Source organism: Entelurus aequoreus, linkage group LG22 (genome assembly GCF_033978785.1).
Source record: "Entelurus aequoreus isolate RoL-2023_Sb linkage group LG22, RoL_Eaeq_v1.1, whole genome shotgun sequence".
NCBI classification, from domain to species: Eukaryota; Metazoa; Chordata; class Actinopteri; order Syngnathiformes; family Syngnathidae; genus Entelurus; species Entelurus aequoreus.
The window spans coordinates 1,403,264-1,427,482 of NC_084752.1; the positions used below are offsets into that span (position 1 = coordinate 1,403,264).

General features: G+C 37.6%; 1 protein-coding gene across 3 annotated transcripts in view; it reads right to left on the reverse strand.

The window, feature by feature from the left end:
• LOC133639505 (lymphoid enhancer-binding factor 1-like) overlaps positions 1 to 24,219 on the reverse strand; it is a 238,867-nt gene that overhangs the window by 104,604 nt on the left and 110,044 nt on the right. For all 3 annotated transcript variants that reach the window (XM_062032856.1, XM_062032855.1, XM_062032854.1), the window contains 3 exons: positions 11,716 to 11,943; positions 10,536 to 10,593; positions 6,854 to 6,978 (listed from right to left, as the gene is read on the reverse strand). In XM_062032856.1, coding sequence (XP_061888840.1) covers positions 6,854 to 6,978; positions 10,536 to 10,593; positions 11,716 to 11,934 — 402 coding nt within the window. In that variant the 5' untranslated portion in view covers positions 11,935 to 11,943. The remainder of the gene's footprint in view (positions 1 to 6,853; positions 6,979 to 10,535; positions 10,594 to 11,715; positions 11,944 to 24,219) is intronic.

A 24,219-nucleotide genomic window follows, 5' to 3' on the forward strand; every position in this document is an offset into this window, starting at 1 on the left:
GGCAATTATTGACTCGGGTGCCACATTGAGAGAAAAAAATGTGTCTTGGGGCCGGTGTGTGTGCGTGTATAATATATATATCTGCTGTACAATATGTATGCTTGGCTGCCTTTTTTCAGAAACAATAATACAAAAACCCACAATAATGTCTGATAGAACGCTAAAAGATTTATGACAGACCATCTCAAAAAACGGAAAGGAATTTTAAATTTTTTTCACTGAATGAGACACGCAGAATGTACATGAAAATAAAGAATGTGGGATTTACAGTATAAACTATGAACGATAAAACACTGAATATTAACAACATAAGAACGTTGCTCCTCAATCAAGCAAAACGCTACAAAAATGCAACAAACACGACGAAATATGAACGCAAATGGGAAAAAAATCTACAATCTGTAAAGCACTTTTCTGCAAAATTTTGTTGTAAAAAATCTGCTTCCGCGTCTGTTCTTTAACACATGCGTTTCAGGCTGGCTGCTCTGGAAACAAACCCCGCCCACACTGCTTGGTGCCTCGTCAGAGATGCAGTGACATAGAGAACCATAATAACCCGTATATCACTCAAAAGCACCGATTCCAACTACTGAAATAAATACTTTCTATAGTTCAAGACCCACTATAATTTGAAAACAGCACTGCACTTCATAATGACGGCTTCAGTTTCTATGTTAAAATGTCTAAAAAAATTATCTGGAAACATTCGGCGAGCCGGATTTAACGTCTTAACGGGATGTAGTGAAATAGATGAAGTTTTTTGTTTTTTTTGCGTAACGTGCATCTATCTATTACACAATCTATGGAGAAATGGTGTCACTTTTGGATGGGTTTCGCCAAACATTTATCATCTGTGCATGCATAAAGTGACATATTACATGTACAAGGATGTGTGTATAATATTTAAAATCAGACCACATTGAAATGAAAAATTATCAGAATCAGAATAGTTTTATTGCCATTGTTTGAGAACGGGTTCACAAACTAGGAATTTTTCTTGGTGCAAACGTGCGACATAAAACACATATAACACATATTTGGTATAAAAAGAGCTGTGACTGAGCTATCAGATAGACTATCAGATATTTTGTTTTAATAACCGGTTTGCATCAAAAGGTGACCGCCGCATGTGTACCGCTGGACCAAATGAAACAAATGCTCATAAGTAGATAACTTCCTGTTTAGTTGTTAAATAAGGTTTAAAACATGCACATTACACAATGCAAATTGTTGCCCTCATCTCTGGAATTGTGCTTGTGTATGTGCGCAGCCGTAATCTTTCACCCACGTGAACGTAAATTACACAGTAAAAATAGCTTTAATATTAATAACATACATGTTATATGTGAGCAAAATGACATTTGCAAAAAAATATTAGCGGTGTGTGTAAAACTATACAGTAAGATAATGTATATTATATCTGAAACAGTTGCATTATGTTCTTGAGTCCACCTTCATATTCAACCCCTGACCATAAATACAAATTTCAATCAAGAATAATCTTCAGATGTCTTCACATCTGACTTATTAGCAATGTAACATTTAAACACGACAAAATAGTGATTTAATTAATATCGAGATACATATCGATATTGACTGATTTTTTTCCCCATATCGCCCAACTCTAACATGACGTCAACTATGCACTGCAAAAAGTGAAATCTAAGTAAGATGAAATATCTCAAATAAGGGAGATATTTGCTTATTTTCTGTCTGATAAGATAATTCATCTCACTAAGCAGATTTTATGTTAGTGTTTTACTTGTTTTAAGGGTTTTGCTCCTAAATGATGTCAGTAAGATATTACAGCTTGTTGCTGAGATTTGATGACCTATAGTAGAGTATAACATGCTTGAAACTAGAATATCAACTGTTGCAAAGCTGTGTCATCAACACTCACAAGTAGAAAACTACTTTTTTAAAGTCATCATTTCTTATTTCAAGCATGAAAAAAAAAAATCATGACTTTGACACAATTTTGTCAAATTAAATCGGAAGACAGCCAAATGGACTTTGCTGTTTTATTTTCAATGAAACAATAGAACATACGTACTCATAAAGTAGTACAGTTGGTACAGTACAGTAAACTGACAGTTAATATTTCAACATTTAACATGTGACATTTCAAACAATTTTGAACAGAAATAGTTCATGCACATTCAGATAAATTCTTCAAAACTACAAGAAAACATTTTTTGGCCAGGGGCCGGGCTGTATATATGCGCACTAATTGACTGAAAAAGCACGCACTTGGTGTGATGATGTCATGTTATCCATGGAAAAATGCATTTTTAGACAATATGATTTGCCTGAGCGGCTAGGAGACCCCGAGAGTAACAAGCGCTTGCCTTGTTGCCTTTCCATTAAGAACAATAAATTAGTTTTTAGTATAAGTTTGCTGGTTTCAAGAAATGTAATGCCGAGCGCATATCATTATGTCAAGATAATGGCACTAGCATTTACTTCATTTAAGAATATTTTTCAACATATTGAGCAAAAAGGTCCCTTTTTTTTCTACCAAGAAAAGTACACTTGTTATTAGTGAGAATATACTTATTTTAAGGTATTTTTGGGTTCATTGAAGTTAGCTAATTTGACTTGTTTTGGAAAGTCTTGACAAGCCAAATTTTCTTGTTCTATTGGCAGATAATTTTGCTTAGTTTAAATAAAATACCCCTCATTTTTGTATATTTTTTTCTTGTTATTGAACACTGACTTTTGTAGTGTGGCCTACATCAGTTTACTCAATATCACATTGGCATGGAAACTCCAGTTTAGAACATTCCCAATATTGAATGAGCAAAAAAACTGAGCCCAAAAAAATTAAAATTGTATTGTCTTATTGCCTCCATAGTCTAAACAATTTGGTGAAAAATGGAACAGGGTTTAATGGAAAGTAGGTATATAAAAACCCTTATCTGTATTAGATCCTGACTGGGATGCATAAACGCATGTGTGGACATAACGGCATTAGCGTGGACAGCTGCAAGGAGACGCAGGAAGCCTCCAGCTCGGGGACCTGCAGCTGGCCTGATATTTAGGCCATTACAAATACTGACTGACTCCACAGCAGGGGAGCCTGAGGGCCTGTTAGGCCTTCTCGAGCAAAACTGTAAGTCATACTGTAAGCCATACTGAGGCCATGAAAAGGTGGACTTGACTCATGAACAGGCTTAAGATGCTGACACAATGAGAAAACACACTTTGTCCCCACAGCATCACAAACACCACAAGAGTAGAATATACTGTATGAGTGGTTGTTACTGTATAGGACGCAGAATTTGGGTTTTTAAAGAGCAACGTATGTGTGGGGGTGTCTGCAGGGATGAAGGAGGTGCTGGTCACACGGGCATTCAAGTGGCTGTATGATGACGTAATCACTAGGTATTAGGCAATGTGTATTCATTCACCTATTCAGTTAAGGATATAGGAAACGTGAAAGAGGAAGTATGGTAAAGGCCATACCATTTGACCGCTATGCTGTAAGCTACAATATTCCTTTTTAGATGCAAAATTATTCATTTTAGGTACCAAATGCTGCATGATGGCTGTGACCAAATCCCGAATTAATCTACTATAAAACCAGGCCGATCTCACAGTCTAAATCAGGGGTGGGCAATTAATTTTTACCGGGGGCCGCATGAGCAACCCGAGCACTGCTGGAGGGCCACATCGACAATATTTCAATTACATTTTGCTCAATATTATTTTTGATATACCATAAGGTAAAAATAAATAAATAAATAAATTTAAAAAAATAATGATTTCATTTAACCTAACTTAACTTTATACAAAAGCAGATTGCTTTTGATGGTTTTATTTAAACTCTTAATCCTTAAATATTTATATTAGTCTATGTGAAATGGTCTGAGATGGTCTCAACCCGCCTCGTTACAGTGCGTCGGGAGAGTGACACGTTTTCAAATGCGCCCCTCTTCTCCGGGCATATCAGCGCAACAGAGTCCAACTCTCCGTCAGAAAACGCCTTACTTTTTCTGGCGATTTTGTGAGAAATGACGAAACTTGTCCTGACGGCTGCATCTCTGGGGTGTGAAATTTGGCAAAAGTCCTTGTTGGGTTTGCAGTTTTACCATCAACGCATCAGCCTCCCTTGCGCGCGCTTCATCATACAGATACCGGTATTTTTCCTCGTGCTTCGTCGTGTAGTGGCGATTCAAATGATATTCTTTAAACACAGCAACCTTTGTACCACAAATTAAGCACACGGCTTTACCTTTAATTTCTGTAAAGAAATACTTGGCAGTCCATGTCTTGTTGAAAACACGCCATTCCTCATCAACTTTTCTTTTTTTTAGCGTGAGCTGACATCTCGGGGGCATCACGTGTCGCTGTGCACCTTCACTCACAGGTTACACACGGACATACGCCCATAACACTTTTCAAAATAAAAGCAGCACAGTTGTATTGCACGCACGACATAGATGTTTTTTAAAATTTATTTTGTAATTTGTGATTGCCGCTGATCACATTCACTCAAAATCACGCACGCGCATACGTCCACACGGAAGTAATACAAATAACGCTTTTCAAAACAAAAGCAGCACCGTTGTATTGCACACTCGACATTGATACTTTTTAAAATTTATTTTGTAATTTATGATTGGCCTCACGCACAAAGGGCCGGATGTGGCCTGCGGGCCGCAAAATGCCCAGGTCTGGTCTAAATCATCAAAGCCCGCCAAAAATGGTGGAACCCATTAACACCCTCAGTTACTAAATATTGCAATAATGATCTTAGCACCTAGCAAGAGCCTGATCGCATCAGAATTTTGAACATAAAAGTACTGTAATTAGTAGAAAACACACATTTAAGAGCTGCTTGTACAGAATATATTGTGTTTACAAAATTATATGCTAAATAAAAGCAACATATAGGTTCTATTATTCATACAAAATAGTGTTTTGAAAGGGAAACAAGTGTGTGTTTACTTCAGCACATGAAGGAATGTGTTTAAAAAAAATTGCATCTAAAATTGGACAAACCTTCCAAATGCAACATCACCTTATTTGAAATTGTAGGCTTTATATTGGTTAACCTGTTTTTACTATTAGGGCAGTTGATGATATCAGATGTTATTTAAAACATTGCCTGTACAGTTAATAAACAGATGTGCTCTATTTCTATGATTTACTATGAGGGAAATTCGATTACTATGAGCAAAAATTGCAAACAAATCCCCCGAAGCGTCATAACTTATTCCATTTAGCCCAGAGTTATTTAACTAGCGGCCTGTTGAAACCTTGGGAGAGACTTACATTTTTACATCAAATTCCTAAAAACACTGGAATGCTCCTGTTGGATAGAGGAACTCGGAGCAGTGTTAACACATTGGCAGATCCTTGCATTGACATGTTAAACTCCTAAATGCCAGCGTCCACTGCAGTGGACATTTGTACTTTGCACAACGCGACTATTTTTTCCACAAAGGAAATAAACCATTACAGAGAATGGTGGATTTCAAAATAATAAATAATACCAAAGGGAAAAGTCCGCCCCCTGGTCTTTAGGGTTCTGGAAATGTGGCCCCTAGAGCAATTTAGTGGTCCTTAATAACCCTGATATAGGGTATTCATTAGGGGTGTAACGGTACGTGTATTTGTTTTGAACCGTTTCAAGACGGGGGTTCCGGTTCGGTTCGGAGGTGTACCGAACGAGTTTCCACACGAACATATTAAGTAGCCGCCTCCACTTCCTTCTGCCTCTGTTTCTGTCAGTCCTCTACACAGCACCCAGCATTGTCCCGCCCCCACAACCATCTGATTGGTTACCAATCAGCAGTGCATATTCAGAGCGGTAACAGCCCATCAGCAGTGCGTATTGAGAGCGCATGTAGTCCGTGCTTAGCGTTTAGCAGGTAAGCATCAGGCAGCGGACTCTTCCCAAATGATAATAAACACCTCCCAGTCAACTACTAGTAACATCACTATGAGCCCGTTGACCTTCTAGAAATATAAAAGGCAGCTCAGCTCGCTCGCAGTCCTGGCTTGAGGTGAAGGCTAATTCGCTTTTAGCGTAACGTTAGCTCATTTTGCGGTGTGTGTGTGTTACGGACAGCAAAGCCCTGTCTGTTATTTCACTTTACCTTTTCTGTGTTGATTGAGCTGTGTTGAAGCAGCAAAAAAGGACATTATGTTAAATGAAGAGTTTCTGTCTCTGATAGTTGATATAATAATGTAAGTGCATCATTAAGCCTACATGAACTCCATGGTGTTCAGGGATGAATAGTCTCTCCTATTGCTATTGTACTATTTTTTCAGCTATAGTTCCATGAATCATTAGTAATGCAGCAGCCTAGTTTTGAATGGCAGGGTCCCTGCTATCACATGTTGATACAAATATAACATTTACATAATATAAATCAACTACAGGCTTCCCAAATGAAGGGAATAAGCGGTAGAAAATGGATGGATGGATGGAGTTGACTTGAAACTGTTTAATGTTGCACTTTTTATATGTAGAAGAAAAGTTTTGTCATTTTATTTAATCTGAGCAACAACTTGAGGCAGTTTAATGTTGATTAACGTGGGCAGAATTATTATAGTGTTCCCAATGTTAAAAGGATAAAGCCATTGTTTACAAATTTGGTAAATAAATAACCAAAAAATGTATATTTTGTTGTTTTCTTACTGTACCGAAAATGAACCGGACCGTGACCTCTAAACCGAGGTACGTACCGAACCAAAATTTTTGTGTACCGTTACACCCCTAGTATTCATACATCAAAAATGTTTGGAAAAAATGCAAAAATTGTGGGGCACGCTTCAGCAGACAAATGCACCTCAAGTCGCACATTAAAGAAGTTGTCCAAATCTAAAGAATATTGGTACTGACCGTTCTGGGCATGGGCGGCGAGAGGGAGCCATTGGTCATGTAGGAATCGTTCATATTGCTCATCATGATGTAGCTCGAGTAGCTGGGATACGGATGGCCTTTGTTGTACATGTCCTGATGCTTCCCTGATTCAAAACAAACAAACACAAAAAGTTCAAAGACGCACAACATCATTAAAAACGCTTTAAGCCAATAAAAGAGCGTCTGCCCCGCTGGTCCAATGAGATCATATTAACCCGCAGCATGTTTCCCTCCTCGCCTTTTGTTGCAGAGGACAGTTGTATTATACGCAGGAACAATGGAGCCCCTCTGTGCCAATTAGCACCAATTAGAAGAACATACAGACAGTGTCAAAACAGGAGACGCCCCAACTGTTCTTCGATGCCTTTTAGAAGAAGAAGAGAAGGAGGAGGAGGTGGCGCTTTATACAATTCAGCGCCACTCGCCCGTCAACTGCACGCTGTGTAATAAAGTGTTTGTGGTATTTAGCCCCACAGCAACAACATGGATCTTGTTGTGAGGAAAGCCAGTGTTTGCTTTGAGAGAAGGGGTGAGGGTGAGGGGTGGGGTCATGTTCTGGAGTGAAAGGGGAAGGAACAAAGGAGAGGCACACTCCTTCTCAAAGTCCCACAGATGACCTGCAAAGTGGAGGTCGCACCACAATAGAACGCGGAGGCCCCGAGTGACGGCCGCATGTGATCTCACAGCAGCGTTTATTGGAGGAAATGTTGGATGAATTCCATTTGGAAAGTGTATGTATATAAATATGGGGGTTGGTGCCATCTCGACCAACAGATACAGGAGGAAGCAGATTCAAACAATATAAGTCGTACAAAAATTCTGAATGCATCTCAAAAATTGTGTGAAAACTTGTCAGCACGTTCTTTTTCTGTGACCGTTTTAGTCCTGCAAGAGGCCAAACTAAATGTATTTTTCCCAACTATTTTGTATTATTAATATTAACAAAAATAACTCATGTGATTAATCACCAGAATGTTGCATTAATCATGCAATTTATTTGGACACTAGAAAGCTCTTTTACCTTAACCGCTACACGGTCATCGATCAGATCAATGCGTCCGTCAGTACAAAAATGAGTAAGGAGACTCCGACCGCTCTGCTCGCTGGCAAATTTCACTAGGAAATACAGCCCGGAAGAACTTTAAATAAAACTGTTATCAAGTTTTGTGCAAATAAATGACATGCATTCAAGTACAATGTTTAAAAATGTGGCTGGATGACATTCTGACAATAAAATTGCATTTGTGTACAAATATTGGGGTCTTTTCTAAAGTCAATTTGAATCATGCAAGCAAGTGCACTGCAAAAAGTGAAATCTAAGTAAGATGAAATATCTCAAATAAGGGTGATATTTGCTTATTTTCTGTCTGATAAGATCATTCTTCTCACTAAGCAGATTTGATGTTAGAGTGTTTTACTTGTTTTGCTCCTAAATGATGTCAGTAAGATATTACAGCTTGTTGCTGAGATTTGATGAGCTATATTGAGTAAAACATGCTTGAAACTAGAATATCAACTGTTGTGTCATCAACACTCACAAGTAGAAAACTACTTTTTTAAAGTCATCATTTCTTACTTCAAGCACGAAAAACAAAATCATGATGCCGAGCGCATATCATTACGTCAAGATAATGGCACTAGCATTTACTTCATTTAAGAATATTTTTCAACATATTGAGCAAAAAGGTCTCTCTTTTTTTCTAGCAAGAAAAGTGCACTTGTTATTAGTGAGAATATACTTATTTTAAGCTATGTTTGGGTTCATTGAGGTTAGCTAATTTGACTTGTTTTGGAAAGTCTTGACAAGCCACATTTTCTTGTTCTATTGGCAGATAATTTTGCTTAGTTCAAATAAAATACCCCTCATTTTTGTATATTTTTTTCTTGTTTTTGAACACTGACTTTTTGCAGTGTAATCACCTTTGATTAATCATGATTTATCCAAATTCCAAAATGTGATTAATCTGATTTAAAAACAATCATTTGACAGCCCTAATTATTAAATATTATGACCATCTGTGTCATAAATGTGTTTTGGGTTTTTTACAACGGTTCCCTTGAAGTTTGATTTAAATTTAGAATCCCTAAATGCCTTATGATTTTATTTTCTTTGCTTGCCTTCAATCTACAGGATTCTCTCAACAACTGTTTGCTTTTTCTTTGGCTTTCCACTCTTGCGAAAGCACAGAGAAAAATTGCGATAACAATCATCAGATTTGAAATAGAAACTTAGCAATGGACAAATACATCAAAGTCAGCTGCGCTTTATGTTGATGTGAAGAGACTGGCCTCCTTGGCACACCTCTCTGAATGTTTGTCATGTAGGGAATTTGAATAAATAGTGTTTAACTTTTTCTAACACTTGTTTATTGGTTAGGAGTGTTTAAAAATGGCCTCTCTGCTCCCCACCTTCATAATATAAATCGGGGTCGGTGTTTTATGATATAGCACCCGGATGTCAAACTCAAGGCCCGGGGGCCAAATTTGGCCCGCCACATTATTTTATGTGGCCCGCGAAAGCCTGGAAATAATATGCGTTAATTAAATGCTTAATCTTTTCTGACTAAATATATTGATTATTTCCCTTTTGACATTAAAAATCATGTACTGCATGCAATTGCATATCTTTTAAAATTCAATATTATCAAAATCTAAATATTATATTGTCATGTATTAAAAAAGTATTTTTTGTTAAAATAAAAATAAATAGTGTACTTAAATATCTGCTAGACTTATGATTTCAAAACAAATTATCAATCAAATTGTAGACTGTACATTGACAATAGATTTTACGGTTAAATTCCGTCGACTGAGTTTTTTACCATATAATCAACTTTGGTACTGTTTTTTTCCATATACAGTAAGACACTAGAACATTAAAAAGCAAAACATTACAACAAGGTTTTACGGTTAAAAAAAAAACAAAAAACGGGAAGCTCTTAATTTTACCGCTAAAAACAGTGGTATTGTTTTTCCATTCCATTTATTCCATTTTTTTATATGCTGTAAAAAACCCACTGCTTTTACTGTAAAATTCTGGTGACTGAGCTGCCAGTTTTTAAAGTAAAATTTTAATATTTTTTTTGCAGCTTATGTAAGAAAAAATATATTGGTAATGTATTATATATACACATGTATATTCATATATTACTCATTGTTAAAAGCGTCCCTCTGAGGGCAACCATAACTGCGATGTGGCCCTCAATGAAAATGAGTTTGACACCCCTGATATAGCTTCTTTTTGCACTTGTATGACAGGACTGCTTGTGAGCACTGCACATAACTCACAATTATCTTTAAATGCTATCAAAAGGTTTGTTTGGTTTTATAATAAGGCACTTAGCTTTTTTTTTTTTTACACTTGTATGACAGTCACAAACAATGAAAAGAATAACAAGGTTCTATGATGCAACAGTTTGACCCTGGAACTGATCATTGCCCTGTTTTCCAATAGTGAAGAAACTGGAGGTTGGCCATTGTGTTTGATTTTCAAGGTAATACTGTATTCTGTAGTTGGGCTGATAATTACCAGTAGCTCTGGCATGTTCGGACAGGTCTTTAATTAAACTACAGCAGCCTCCGACGCTCAGGTCCTATCAAATCTCAACCTTTTGTTTGTCTTTTTCTGCAAAATTACAAAGGAGTGTGTGACATCACCCACCGTCATCGGGATGTTCTCTGTGTTTTTCATGGTAGGAGTCTTGGGACTGTCTCACCGCCTGTGAGAAAAAGAGAAAAGAAAAAAGGAGAAATCGAATGATGGCGAATGGATTGAGAAGGCCTTTCAGATGCTGTTAGACACAGCATTATGTGGTCAGACGGCCACATAACAACACTGCTGGGACCAATGTGGTTCCTTCTCGCTTGTCAACGCTCACACACACACATTTTCAGACAACCGTCTATGCAGCGGAGCCACTTAATTAAGCGCCACGGCCTTGAGGGGGCTTACAAATTAACTTGTTTTCATACCACTTCACTCCTGACTCCATCCTAATCCTAATAAATGCCTGTCATGAATTTCAAAAATGCACTCTTTAAAAAAATTCTTATTTCAGTGCTTTTCCTACATCCAATTCCTCTCACACAATGGATGGAAGACCTAATATTTTGGAGAGGACATGCAACCCCCCTCCTCCGCCACAACCACCCTCAGGATGGCTTCCAGCTGAGCGAGGTGGAACTTCTCTTGGATCCTAATTAACATTCAGTTAACGTCTAGTGTGTGTGTGTGTCTCCGGGACATTTCACATCGCCCATCCAGGATAGGGGTCCCGAAATTCAATTAACACCGCGGTTAATGACAGAATATGAAACTTACTTTTGTGACGACTGAATTGATGCAAATGAAAAACTATTAGCGAAGAAGTTTGTGATATTTGTGTGTGGGGATTTTTTTTTTTTTTTTTTAAATAAAATATTTTAGGTGCCTCGCTATATATGTAATTTTAAATGCAGTCTGCATAAATCCATGCATGCAGTTTCGCATCTTTCCATGCACTCCAGCTGCAAAAGATGCAGTGCAGAGGTGTTCTTACAAAACAACATAATCCGGGCGCTGCACACTACCTATTTTGCGTAACAAAAAGATTTGATTGCATTATAACCTCATTTTAAGGCATCCATCTCCAATTTGTATTGGTCTTATGACAAACATACGCACTTGAACTCTTACATTAGACGGCTTTCTTCATGAAATCAGGATGATGGTGAAGCAAACATGAGGCCTTTGCAGTGTGTCTAATAAAAAACAAGTGACATCTGCTGAATACTATTTTTTTTTTTCATTAAAAGGTCAATTAAATGGTCTAACATGCTTTTGGGAGGATGGATGGACTCACATCATGACTGTTGCTGTTTGGGCTGCCCTCTGACTCATTGACCAGCGAGGACTTGATGTCTGCCAGGTCTCCCTCCTCCTCGGAGTGGCTGAGCTCGGCAAAGATTTGCTCCTTGTGCGGGTCTCCTTCGTCTTTGAAGGGGATCATTTCATCCGTGGCGCACAGCTCCGGGTCTCCTGCACCGCCACCGCCGCCACCGCCTCCTGACAACTGGGGCATGCTGCCTCTCTTTTGCACCCACGATCAAAAATAAAAAGGGAAAACAATCAAAACAGTAACTAAATGTTGGAGAGTGGGAACTCCCACTTTAAGGATTCCGTGTGGCGTGCCCCTCCACCTTTCCAAATAAAATAACAGGACTAATTCAGGACGACTTCATGGTTTTTTTTGTCTTTTTCAATTACACACCACTTTTAAATGTGTAGTCCTGTGGAAACCAAAACAAAAGTAATAGTCCCAGTGGAAAAGTTAAAAAAAGAGAGAAAAAACAAAAGAAAAAAAGTGCACCAGTGAGTGGATGTGCACACACGTAGGACCAATCCACTCGTCAGCAAACATCCACAGTGAGAAAAAACATGACATCAAATCACAAGTAGGTAAAGAGAAATGTGATGTTTTGTTTAAAAATAAAGCAGCGTGGAGGAGCGACTTCCACAACGCTCACGCAGCGTTTCCACGGTGTAATGTAACCGGTGTGTGTGAGAGAGAGAGTGTGTGTGTGTGAGAGTAATGTGGCTGCTCCCTCCTCCTGCACTGATTGACACTCCCACTTCACTAACCCTAGCCCACTTCACTGCTTCCCCAAACAAATGGCCAGCAGTCAACACCAGCACTCATAACAAACATAGCGTGGAAAGAAAAGTGTGTTGTTATAGATATTTGGACGCAGATATGGTGTGCAAAAAATACTTTTTATGAGTCATCCTACTTTAAATGTATTTTGTCAGGGAACTCTTTGATATTTTTCTGAATGGGTTACAAATATTTCAGCTACCATACACCGCATGTGTCAAACTCCAGGCCCACCATACAATGTGGCCCACGAAGGACTGAAAATATTATGACAATAAAGCACTTGTTCTTCCATTTCATTCATACATTTGGCACAAAAAAATACAAACATGTAATTGCATATCTTCTAACAAGGGGTTCTTAACCTTTTTGACCTTGGGACCCAAGTTTTTCAGTACAACTATTAACACTAAATTGGTAATATTACGCTTGATTTTAATTGTATTCAATAATTATATCTAACCTATTTACAGTTTAACAGGATAAACCTTGTCAAATGACATGAAACCATGTTTAAATCCCACAGATTATTATCAAGACGTAGGTCAGGCTACTAACAAAAATAAATACCGTATTTTTCGGAGTATAAGTCGCTCCGGAGTATAAGTCGCACCGGCCGAAAATGCAGAATAAAGAAGGGAAAAAACATATATAAGTCGCACTGGAGTATAAGTCGCATTTTTTGGGGAAATTTATTTGATAAAAGCCAACAGCAAGAATAGACATTTGAAAGGCAATTTAAAATGTCTAAAGAATAGTGAACAACAGGCTGAATAAGTGTACGTTATATGAGGCATAAATAACCAACTTAATGTAACATATTATGGTAAGAGTCATTCAAATAACTATAACATATAGAACATGCTATATGTTTACCAAACAATCTGTCACTCCTAATGGCTAAATCCCATGAAATCTTATACGTCTAGTCTCTTACGGGAATGAGATCAATAATAGTATTTCATATTTTACGCTAATGTGTTAATCATTTCACACACAAGTATAAGTACAAGTCGCACCCCCGGCCAAACTATGAAAAAAACTGCGACTTATAGTCCGAAAAATACGGTACTCATCAATATAATGCAAAAGAAGGGACTCATAAACTGATGAAAAATGAGTTTACATACTGTAGAATTACGTAGGGCTAAAATAAATACATTTGAACCAAATTAATAAATAATAGCAATATATTTATCTTTAAATACATTTTCAATAAAATGTAAGGGCAAATTAAAATACAGCTTCACCACTTTAGTCATTATTTTTGCACTTAAGAAACTTCTCCATGATTTTGGCTCCAGACGTATCCTGTTTGTTTGAGATTGTCATTACTGCCCCAAGTGGTGGAAAAGTGCAACCGAGTACCGCTGCGGTCAATACCGACCACAGCTAAAAAACAGACATTTTCTGGCAGCCTTATAGGGGGCGCTCGCAGCCCAACAATGGTTAAGAAACTCTGGCCTAAACTTGAATATAACCGGATCATGCAGCAAGCATTGTTTTGGTTATCAACAAGTGTGACTTAAATGTCTGCTTGTCACTTTGACTCACAATTCAACAGAAAGTTATCCATCAATATAACACACCTGCCAATGCAAATTGTGCAACGAGGTTATTATACCTTGATATTAATATTCATATATTTTCTGTTACAAACGGCCCTCTGAAGACAATGCAATGTGGCCCTCTTAATAAAAATGAGTTTGACAGCCCTGCTACACATTCTTTTTCCTACAGTAGAATACTGTAACCAAAATGTACTATAACATTACAACAAATGGCAGTAAAAATATGACATCCTTATATTTCACATAAAAATACTACAATGACAGTCCTGGATAATATCACAACAAACTGTAAATTCAAAGTGATTTGTCTCTGCAGGGATTCCGCAGACTACGTTGCACACTCTTGTACTGTGGGTGGCAGTATGCTGTTAAAACCAGAGAGTAATTAACAATGAAATTACAAATGTGAAGTTACAGCATATGTATAGTTGCAACTTTGATGTCATTAACTGTAAAATCACAGCTTGGCATTACAGTGAATTGCTGAAAAGACATTTCACATGTAAATGTTACCGTAAAGGTAATGCAATTATTAGCCAGTAATTTGCTGTTGTTTTATGTGTATCCAACAGTAACAGGAAATTTAGGATGGAACAAAATAACTGTAAACATTGAAAAAATATGTATAATGGAATATAATTCACATAAAGCAAATAAAAACAGTATTTTTTAATTAATGTTACTATAAGTGTTTTAGTCGCTAAGTAATATGTATATTTTAGTGTTGTCAAATGATGAATTTAATCACACTCTGGAATTTGGGTTACTCATGATTATCAGGTTGTTACTCGTTTGCATAATTTAAATGAACAAACACAGATGGACACAAATGCAATTTTATAGTTCCAATACTCGACAGGAAATTTTCAAGATGTTTTACTTGAATGCATGTCATTTATTTGCTCAAAACTTGGAAACAGTTTTATCTAAAGTCCCATCAGGGTTTATTTCACTTATCTTTGCACTAATGTATGCATTGACCTGATCACTGACCGTATAACAATGCTCCGCCTGTCAAGTAGCCCTTCGCAGTTAAGATCAAAATAAATAGCGTGATTAATCAGCGTACATACATGATTCATGTGATAATGTTTTGTGATTAATCACATGAGTTAACTTGTTATTTTTTTATAGCCCTTTTATATTTGTTAGAGGTGTTTATATTTTTTGGTCACTTTTCCCCCACGTCTGCAATAGGTTAATCTTAATAAGTTTTAAAAAAGTTGTTTTGTTTCAGAAGTTCCACTCAAAAATGTAAACATTTAATTATATAGATTCACGACACACACACAGTGAAATATTTTAAGAGTAAATTTTCCAATGTATGAAACACTGTCTATAAAGTATGTGCCTTGTGATTGACTGGCAACTGTTATTTTTTATATATATTTATAGTATTTCTTTTCAAACGTCCTAATGCTGCTGGACATTGGAGTGCAGCTCCAAAACAAGTTTTGTTAAATATTGTGTGCACTGACAATAAAAGCATCTAATCTTATTCACTTAATTTAAAAAAATGACTCAAAAAGTTCAATATTGTGAACTGCTGGTTTTCACTTGAATCTGCAAATTAACTGCAAAAACTTCCTAACCCTTTGATTGGTCTCTTAGCCTGACTGGAACTTCTGAATATTCACATTTATTGAAATGTACCTGTGTAAAATGTTTGCATTTTTTTAATGACTCCAGAACTGCTTTTCTTGTTACTTTACCTGTTCATTACCCATTTTGACCTATCGTGTTGCCAAAATATATACATACAGTATATGAACAGCAAAAGGAAGTCTTGTCCCAAAACATATGCCTTACTGAAATATTTATATCAGTAGTGTCCAAACCATTTGCATGACTACAAATTAAATGATGCGTGGACTTACTTTGACAATCTTGGACTGTTTTTGTAGTAAACATAAAAACATGTTAAAAACTCATCAAACATTGGTGGAAATATGTAAACCAGCTCAATTAACTGTTACATTGTCATGTTATTGGGATAAAGCAAATACTATAAGTGGGATTTCATTATCAATATTTTATTTTTTTTGTGTAACATTAACAACTTTATTTGCTTTTATTTTAGAGTGACCTTTTTTTCAGACTCTAAATAATAAACCACAATAAAAAATACAAGTTGAGCTAGACTTTGAACACTACTTAAATGTTTCTGACAAATAAACAACAATCTATGTTGTGTTGTTTGTTGTTATTAAACCTCAAATTTCTCACACAGTCAAAAACGTTCTTTAGCCGAATCATTGCAAAATCTGGAAACATCTATAATGGCCTGACAAGCACGTAAACAAGATGCGTTAAAAACACGTAGTACACTGCAAAAAGTCAGTGTTCAAAAACAAGAAATAAAATATACAAAAATGAGGGGTATTTTATTTGAACTAATCAAAATTATCTGCCAATAGAACAAGAAAATTTGGCTTGTCAAGACTTTCCAAGACAAGTAAAGTTAGCTAGCCTCAATGAAACCAAAAATAGCTTAAAATAAGTATATTCTCACTAATAACGTGCACTTTTCTTGGTAGAAAAAAAAGAGACCTTTTTGCTCAATATGTTGAAAAATATTCTTAAATGAAGTAAATGCTAGTGCCATTATCTTGACATAATGATATGCGCTCGGCATTACATTTCTTGAAACCAGCAAACTTATACTAAAAACTAGTTTATTGTTCTTAATGGAAAGGCAACAAGGCAAGCGCTTGTTACTCTCGGGGTCTCCTAGCCGCTCAGGCAAATCATATTGTCTAAAAATGCATTTTTCCATGGATAACATGACATCATCGCGCCAAGTGCGTGCTCTTTCAGTCAATTAGTGCGCATATATACAGCCCGGCCCCCGGACAACATTTTTTTTTAATTGTAATTTTGAGGAATTTATCTGAATGTGCATGAACTATTTCTGTTCAAAATTGTTAGAAATGTCACATGTTAAATGTTTAAATATTAACTGTCAGTTTACTGTACTGTGCCAACTGTACTACTATATGAGTACCTATTTTCTATTGTTTCATTGAAAATAAAACAGCAAAGTCCATTTGGCTGTCATCTGTTTTAATTATGAGGCACAATTGTGTCAAAGTCATGATTTTTTTTTCATGCTTGAAATAAGAAATGATGACTTTAAAAAAGTAGTTTTCTACTTGTGAGTGTTGATGACACAACAGTTGATATTCTAGTTTCAAGCATGTTTTACTCAATATAGCTCATCAAACCTCAGCAACAAGCTGTAATATCTTACTGACATCATTTAGGAGCAAAACACTTCAAACAAGTAAAACACTCTAACATCAAATCTGCTTAGTGAGAAGAATGATCTTATCAGACAGGAAATAAGCAAATATCACCCTTATTTGACATATTTCATCTTACTTAGATTTCACTTTTTGCGGTGTAGAGGAGGCACGTTCGGGACTGAGCAACTAATTGTCTACTTTGTCATTTGACATTTATTTGTCTGACAAATACACAACATGGTGTCTTGGGTTGTTGTTAAACCCCAAATGGTGGACTGACTTGAAATTTCTCACACAGTTAAACGCGCTCTTCAGCCAAAGCACCAAAAAATGGTACACATCTTTAAGGGACTGACAAGCAGGTGTGTAAAATTCTAACATGATCGGTTAAAAAAACAACAACATGGCTGCCCTTATTGTGATTGCAGGGGCACGTACGGAACTTAGCAACTCTAGTAATTGTGCACTTTGTCTTTTATTTTTCTGACACAACATGGTGTGTTGCGTTGTTATTAAACCCCCAATAGTGGACCGACTTTAAATTTCTAACACAGTTTAATGCAATCTTTAGCCAAAGCTTCGCAAATATTGGTACAAATCTTTAAATTCGAACAAAATGGATAAAAAGAAAAAAAAGACTAAAAGACTAATTGTACACTTTGTCATTGACTATTTGTCGAACGAAAATAAAACTTGTTCATATTAGTATAAATATCATTAGTATGAAATGAGTATGCCTGCTCAGTGGTTAAAGTGTCCGCCCTGAGATCGGTAGGTCGTGAGTCATACCAAAGACTATAGAAATGGGAGCCATTACCTCCCTGCTTGGCACTCAGCATCAAGGGTTGGAATTGGGGGTTAAATCACCAAAATTATTCCCGAGTGTGTCCACCGCTGCTGCTCACTGCTCCCCTCACCCCCCAGGAGGTGGAACAAGGGGATGGGTCAAATGCAGAGGGCAATTTCACCACACCTAGTGTGTGTGTGACTATCAGTGGTACTTTAACTTTAACAACATGTATGCTAGCATGTCTTCCAATATGAGCACGACCTATAAGGGGACGGCAAAAATGTGTTTTAGAAAACAATTGGACGCCATGTGAAGTAGAAAGTTACAAACAAACCAAAACACACAAACACAAACACATAAATAAAGAGTGCAGCTAAACCTATCGGCAGTCAAGGGTGTGCAAAATGTTTTGTCGCGCATTTAACATAATAATGCTACTAAAATAGAAAAATAGTAGGGGCATAACGGTACGTGTATTTGTATTGAACCGTTTTGGTACGGGGTTTTCGGTTCGGTTCGGAGGTGTACCGAACGAGTTTCCACACGGACATATTAAGTAGCGTAACGCACGTTGTGTAAACAATGCACACAGAGGCACAACACACGGCATGCTAGCAGCTAACGGGCTAGGATAGACTGACCATACGTCCTCTTTTCACCGGACATGTCCTCTTTTGCGGAGCTGTCAGGGCGGAGTTTCTTAAATGCCTCAAATGTCCGGCATTGTGTGTATTTTCAATGTACGTTCAGGGTTAAGAAGGGGTTAAAAACAAACAGCAGCATTGGTGAGGGAGGGGCAGAGACAGAGAGAGAGAGAGTTATGATAAAAGCGCATGCGTCGCCAGGCTCTGCTTTTTATCCATAGATTTATCACATTTAATGTTTTATTATCTATAGCAGGGGTGTCAAAAGTGTGCCCCGGAGGCCATTTGCGGCCCACAGCTAATGTTTTCAAGGCTCATTCTAAAAATACTATTCAAATAAACAAAAACATAACAAAAGTGAAATAAAAAAGCTTAAAGGTTAAATATCATTTAGAAAAAGTTGCAATGTTGACTAATAAAACAAAGCTGTTTTTTTTCTTTCAAACTGTCATTGCTCAAAACATAATATTGAATCAAAATCAATGTTATTATGAATTATTGACCTATCCAAGGTTCCCATTACTTCACATCAAATATTACACTAAGAAAAATATTTTTGGTGGAAGATTTTGCAAATTTGGTAAATAAATAACCCAAAAATGCATATTTTGTTGTTTTCTTACTGTACCGAAAATGAACCGAACCGTGACCTCTAAACCGAAGTACGTACCGAACAGAAATTATTGTGTACCGTTACACCCCTAAAAAATACATTTAAAAAAAACCTAGCTAAATAATAAAAAATACTCTATATATTTATGCATTTTTTATCTATTTAAAAAAAAAAAAAAAAAGTATTTTGTTATTTTATTCGAGGAAGCGTTTCTGCATGGACTGTTGTGTGAGAGTCCCAGTCGGGGCGAGCGAGCACACAACTTTATACAGTTCGGTGAGGGAGGGGGAGGAGGCGGCGGCTGGGGGCGGCGGGGAGGGTGGGGGTGAGACGGGAGGCAGGGAGGGGGTGTGGGGGGGAGGGGGGGTTAGTGGGGGCGGAGCTGCGGCTGCCTTTGATCTCACAGCGGCTGGCTCTTTCATCCCTGCATGCCCCCCCCCCCCCCTCGCCGCCACCACCCTAATTCCCCCTTCCCCCCCCCCCCCCCCCCCCCCTTCCCACTCCTCCCTTGACACCCCCCACCACCCTCCCCTTTGTATGACTAAATTCGGTCCGAGTGTGGAGCCAGGCCAACATTTCCACATGCACTGGGGGAGAGAGAGAGAGAGAGAGAGAGAGAGAGCTCTTCCGGGTAGGGAGACAAGGGGGGTGGGTGGGGGGGTGGTGTAGAAAAAAAGATCAAAGGGTTTTGGGTTTTGGAAGAGGCGCGTGGAAAAGAGCTGGGACTGGCTGCATTCCAGAGTAGAGCGGAAAGCGCGTACACGCACACATACACAAAGTTCCCAAACGCGCACACTGCAAGCATAAGAGAGTTAATTAGAGCCGAACAACCAAACCTTTCATTGAAAAAATAAAGATGGTACATTTCTTGTTGTTTTCAGCCACTTAGAAAAAGAGAGAGAGAGAGAAGACGACCATGCTGCCTCATTACTGTAACGCTTTCCTTTAATTAGCTGCTTCTTTCACCAGCAACATCGGATGCTCCCACAACATCGGCCTAAAAGGACGCTAATAGCGACAAACACAGTTCCTCAAATTAAAATGTTGGCTGATTTTACCTTGGATCTTAGAGGTGGGGGAATTAATCGATTTTTATCACAATTTGGACTTGGGCGAATGTAAAATTGATTAGTAAACGTCAATAATCGATTATTTATTTATTGTAAATAAAGGAATGCAGACCGTTCAGACAGCAGAGATCTGACCAGCTCCTTTATTTTATGTTGCACTTTTGCACACATTTCCATTCATTTAATACATTTAATGCAGGCCTGGGCAACTGTTTTGACTCAGGGGCCAAATGTAGTGAAAAAAATGTGTCTGGGGGCCGGTGTATCAATTTTTAGGAACACTAATACAAAACCTCACCATAATGTCTTATTGAAAGCTAAAAACGTTATGACAGACCGCCTTGAAAAACACAATGGAATTTGACATTGTTTTACTGAATGAGACACCCAAAATGTACATGAAAATAAAGAATGTGTGATTTACAATATTAACTATGAAGGATAAAACACTGAATATTGACAACATATGAACGTCACACCCACTCTCCATCGACATATTTTACAATCAAGCAAAACGCAACAAAAACGCAACAAACACCGCAAAATATGAATGCGAAGGGTAAAATAAAAACAACACCTATATTCTGATATATGTGATATATCACTAAGCTTTAGAACTTTCTTGTAAAAATCTCCTTCCGCGTCTGTCCCTGACACCCACATTTCAGGCAGACACTCTGTGGAAACGCTCCCCACCCACACTGCTTGGTGCCTCGTCTGAGCTGCTGTGACTTACATTACCATAGTAACTAAATAGATTACCATAGTAACTAATTAGATTACCATTGAAAGACTTAGTATAGTTGAAGACTTGCGGTCATTATAAAACATGACTGCACATCATAATGGCAGCTACACTTTCCATCTTAAACATAAAAAAAAAAAATATTTGGGAATGTCCGGCGGTCCAGATTGAAAAGCTTAACGGGCCGCATGTGGCCCCCGGGCCTTCATTTGCCCAGGTCTGATTTAATGGGAATCAATTCAACGGTTTCTTATTACAAATGCGCTGTTTTTAAAAGTTGAAAGTGATGAATGCTTATTTTAAAGTTAAAGTTAAAGTACCAATGATTGTCACACACACACTAGGTATGGTGAGATTATCCTCTGCATTTCACCCATCACCCTCACCCCCCTGGCAGGTGAATGGAGCCGTGAGCAGCAGCGGTGGCCGCGCCCGGGTATCATTTGGTGATTTAAGCCCCAATTCCAACCCTTGATGCTGAGTGCCAAGCAGGGAGGTAATGGCTCCCATTTTTATAGTCTTTGGTATGACTCGGCCGGGGTTTGAACTCACAACCTACCAATCTCAGGGCGGACACTCTAACCCAGTCTTGGGAAATTATTTTGACTCGGGGGCCACATTTAGAGAAAAAAATGTGTCTGGGGGCCGATATATCTATTTTTAGGAACACTAATACAAAACCTCACAATAATGTCTGATTGAATGCTAAAAACGTTATGACAGACCGCCTTAAAAAACGTAATGGAATTTTTAATTTTTCTATGAACGATAAAGCACTGAATATTAACAAAATATGAATGTCACACCTCCTTTCGATCAACATATTTTACAATCAAGTGAAACGCAACAAAAATGCAACAAACCGTGAAATATGAACGCGAAAAGTACAAAATAAACCCACCTACAATCTGATATATGTGATATATCACTAAGCTTTAGAACTTTGTTGTGAAAATCTGTGGAAACACTTCCCGCCCACACTGCTTGGTGCCTCGTCTGAGCTGCTGTGACGTAGATGACCATAGTAACTAATTAGATGACCATAGTAACTAATTAGATGACCATAGTAACTAATTACATGACCATAGTAACTGGTATATCATCCAAAAGCGCAGATTCCAAGCATTGAAAGACTTAGTATAGTTGAAGACTTACGGTCATTATAAAACATGAGTGCACATCATAATGGCAGCTACACTTTACATCTTAAACATCTAAAAAAAATGATTTGGGAATGTCCGGCGGTCCAGATTGAAAAGCTTAACGGGCCCCATGTGGCCCCCGGGCCTTCATTTGCCCAGGTCTGATGTAACCACTAGGCCACTAAGCAGGTTGGCCACTGAGCAAGTTTATTTAGTGACTTTTTTTTTTTTTTTTTAAACTGCATCAATGCACATAAATTAAAGATGCATCAATAAATCATCATCAAATTGATGCATCTTTAAAAGATTCCCACCTCTATTGGATATGTCTTGTTAAGATGGAGCAGGCCTGCAGGAGACAAAGACTATGTTTACACTGCAGGCCAAAGTGGCCTAAATCTGATTTTTTTAAGATCTGATTGTTTCCAGCTGACTGTTTACACTGCAAGTAAAATGTGATCTTTATCAGACTCCAGTGTAAACGCGCACAGGTCCCAATGTGGCCTAAACGCCATGTTCATGCGCACTTCCATAAAGGGAAAACAAAGGAAGTTGACCGGGAGGAAGTCGCTACTACTACAAAATAAAACAAAAGTCGCAACACCTTAAAAATTAGTGTTTTCTTTTTTGTCAAAGTAAATTAAAGTAATATAATGTAGGAATGTATGTATATGTATAATGTATAATCTTCGGAGAATACATTTGATTATTTTTTTCTGTTGGTAAAATCATTATTGTTATTTTGGCAAATGGAAGCATCAAACTCAATGTACTAGGGCCACACTTCACAGACAAATAACTATAGAATAAAAAAGTAGAACTAGCATTTACAAGATAAAGCAGTACATTTATTAGAATAATTTTTAAGATAAATGTTGAAATATTTCAAGAAAAAAGTGTCATGAAAAATAGACGTGGTATTCAAGAAAAAGGTATTATATAACAGAAATAATGTCCTAATCTTGCAAGGATAAAGTGGTAGCATTACAAGAAAAAAGTCGAAAGTTGAAATGTTTACCGTTTTTCTTTTGGTAAAATCGTTATTGTTATTCTGACAAATGGAAGCGTCAAACTCTTCTAAGACAAGTAATTACTGTCAAATGAATAAAGTTTAAACATTGCAAAGAGCAAATATTTACGAAATAAAGCAGTACTTTTACGGGAATAATTATTAAAGATAAATGTTGAAATATTTCAAGAAAAAAACGTCATGAAAAATAGACCTGGGGCCGCACTTATCAAGCTTCTTAGAGTGCCATTTTACACTTAAGTCCTGAAAATTTGCGAAATTTAGTCCTACTCTCAAACTTAAGAATAAAAGCTTTTTATCAACGTTCTTAAGTCTAAGAATCACTCCTACTCTCCACGATATTTAAGAGACCTTCAGAGGTGTCTTAAGTGGTTAGGAGTTGCCAGCAGGGGATGGCACTGAGGCGAGAGACGTGCACCAACGTTCATCTTTGTTTGATGACGAGCAGCTGATCAAACGGTATCGTTTAGACAGAGCAGGTATTATTTTTGTCACAGATTTAATAATTTTCCATTCCTTGTTGATTTCTGCATGTGTCTGCAGTGGGCTAGTATATATAGAGCCACCCACACCACTTTGAAATTAGTTGCCTAATTAATGAATTGGAAAGAAAATGTTATGAGTGTAGCGTATGTGTGTGGCACACACATACGCTAGGTTACAGCATGTGAGGTGAGTGACGTCAGTGAGTGTGTGGGCGAGAGAGAGAGGGAGCGGTATTGTGAGTGCGAGCGGGGACTAGTTTGTTTTGTGTTGGATTGGCTGTGTGTAAGCAATCAATAAAGCAAGATTTGCAACTAATCGCCGGACTCATCATTCACTCTAAAGTCGTCCGCTGTGGAGACCCACTGTCGGGTAAAGT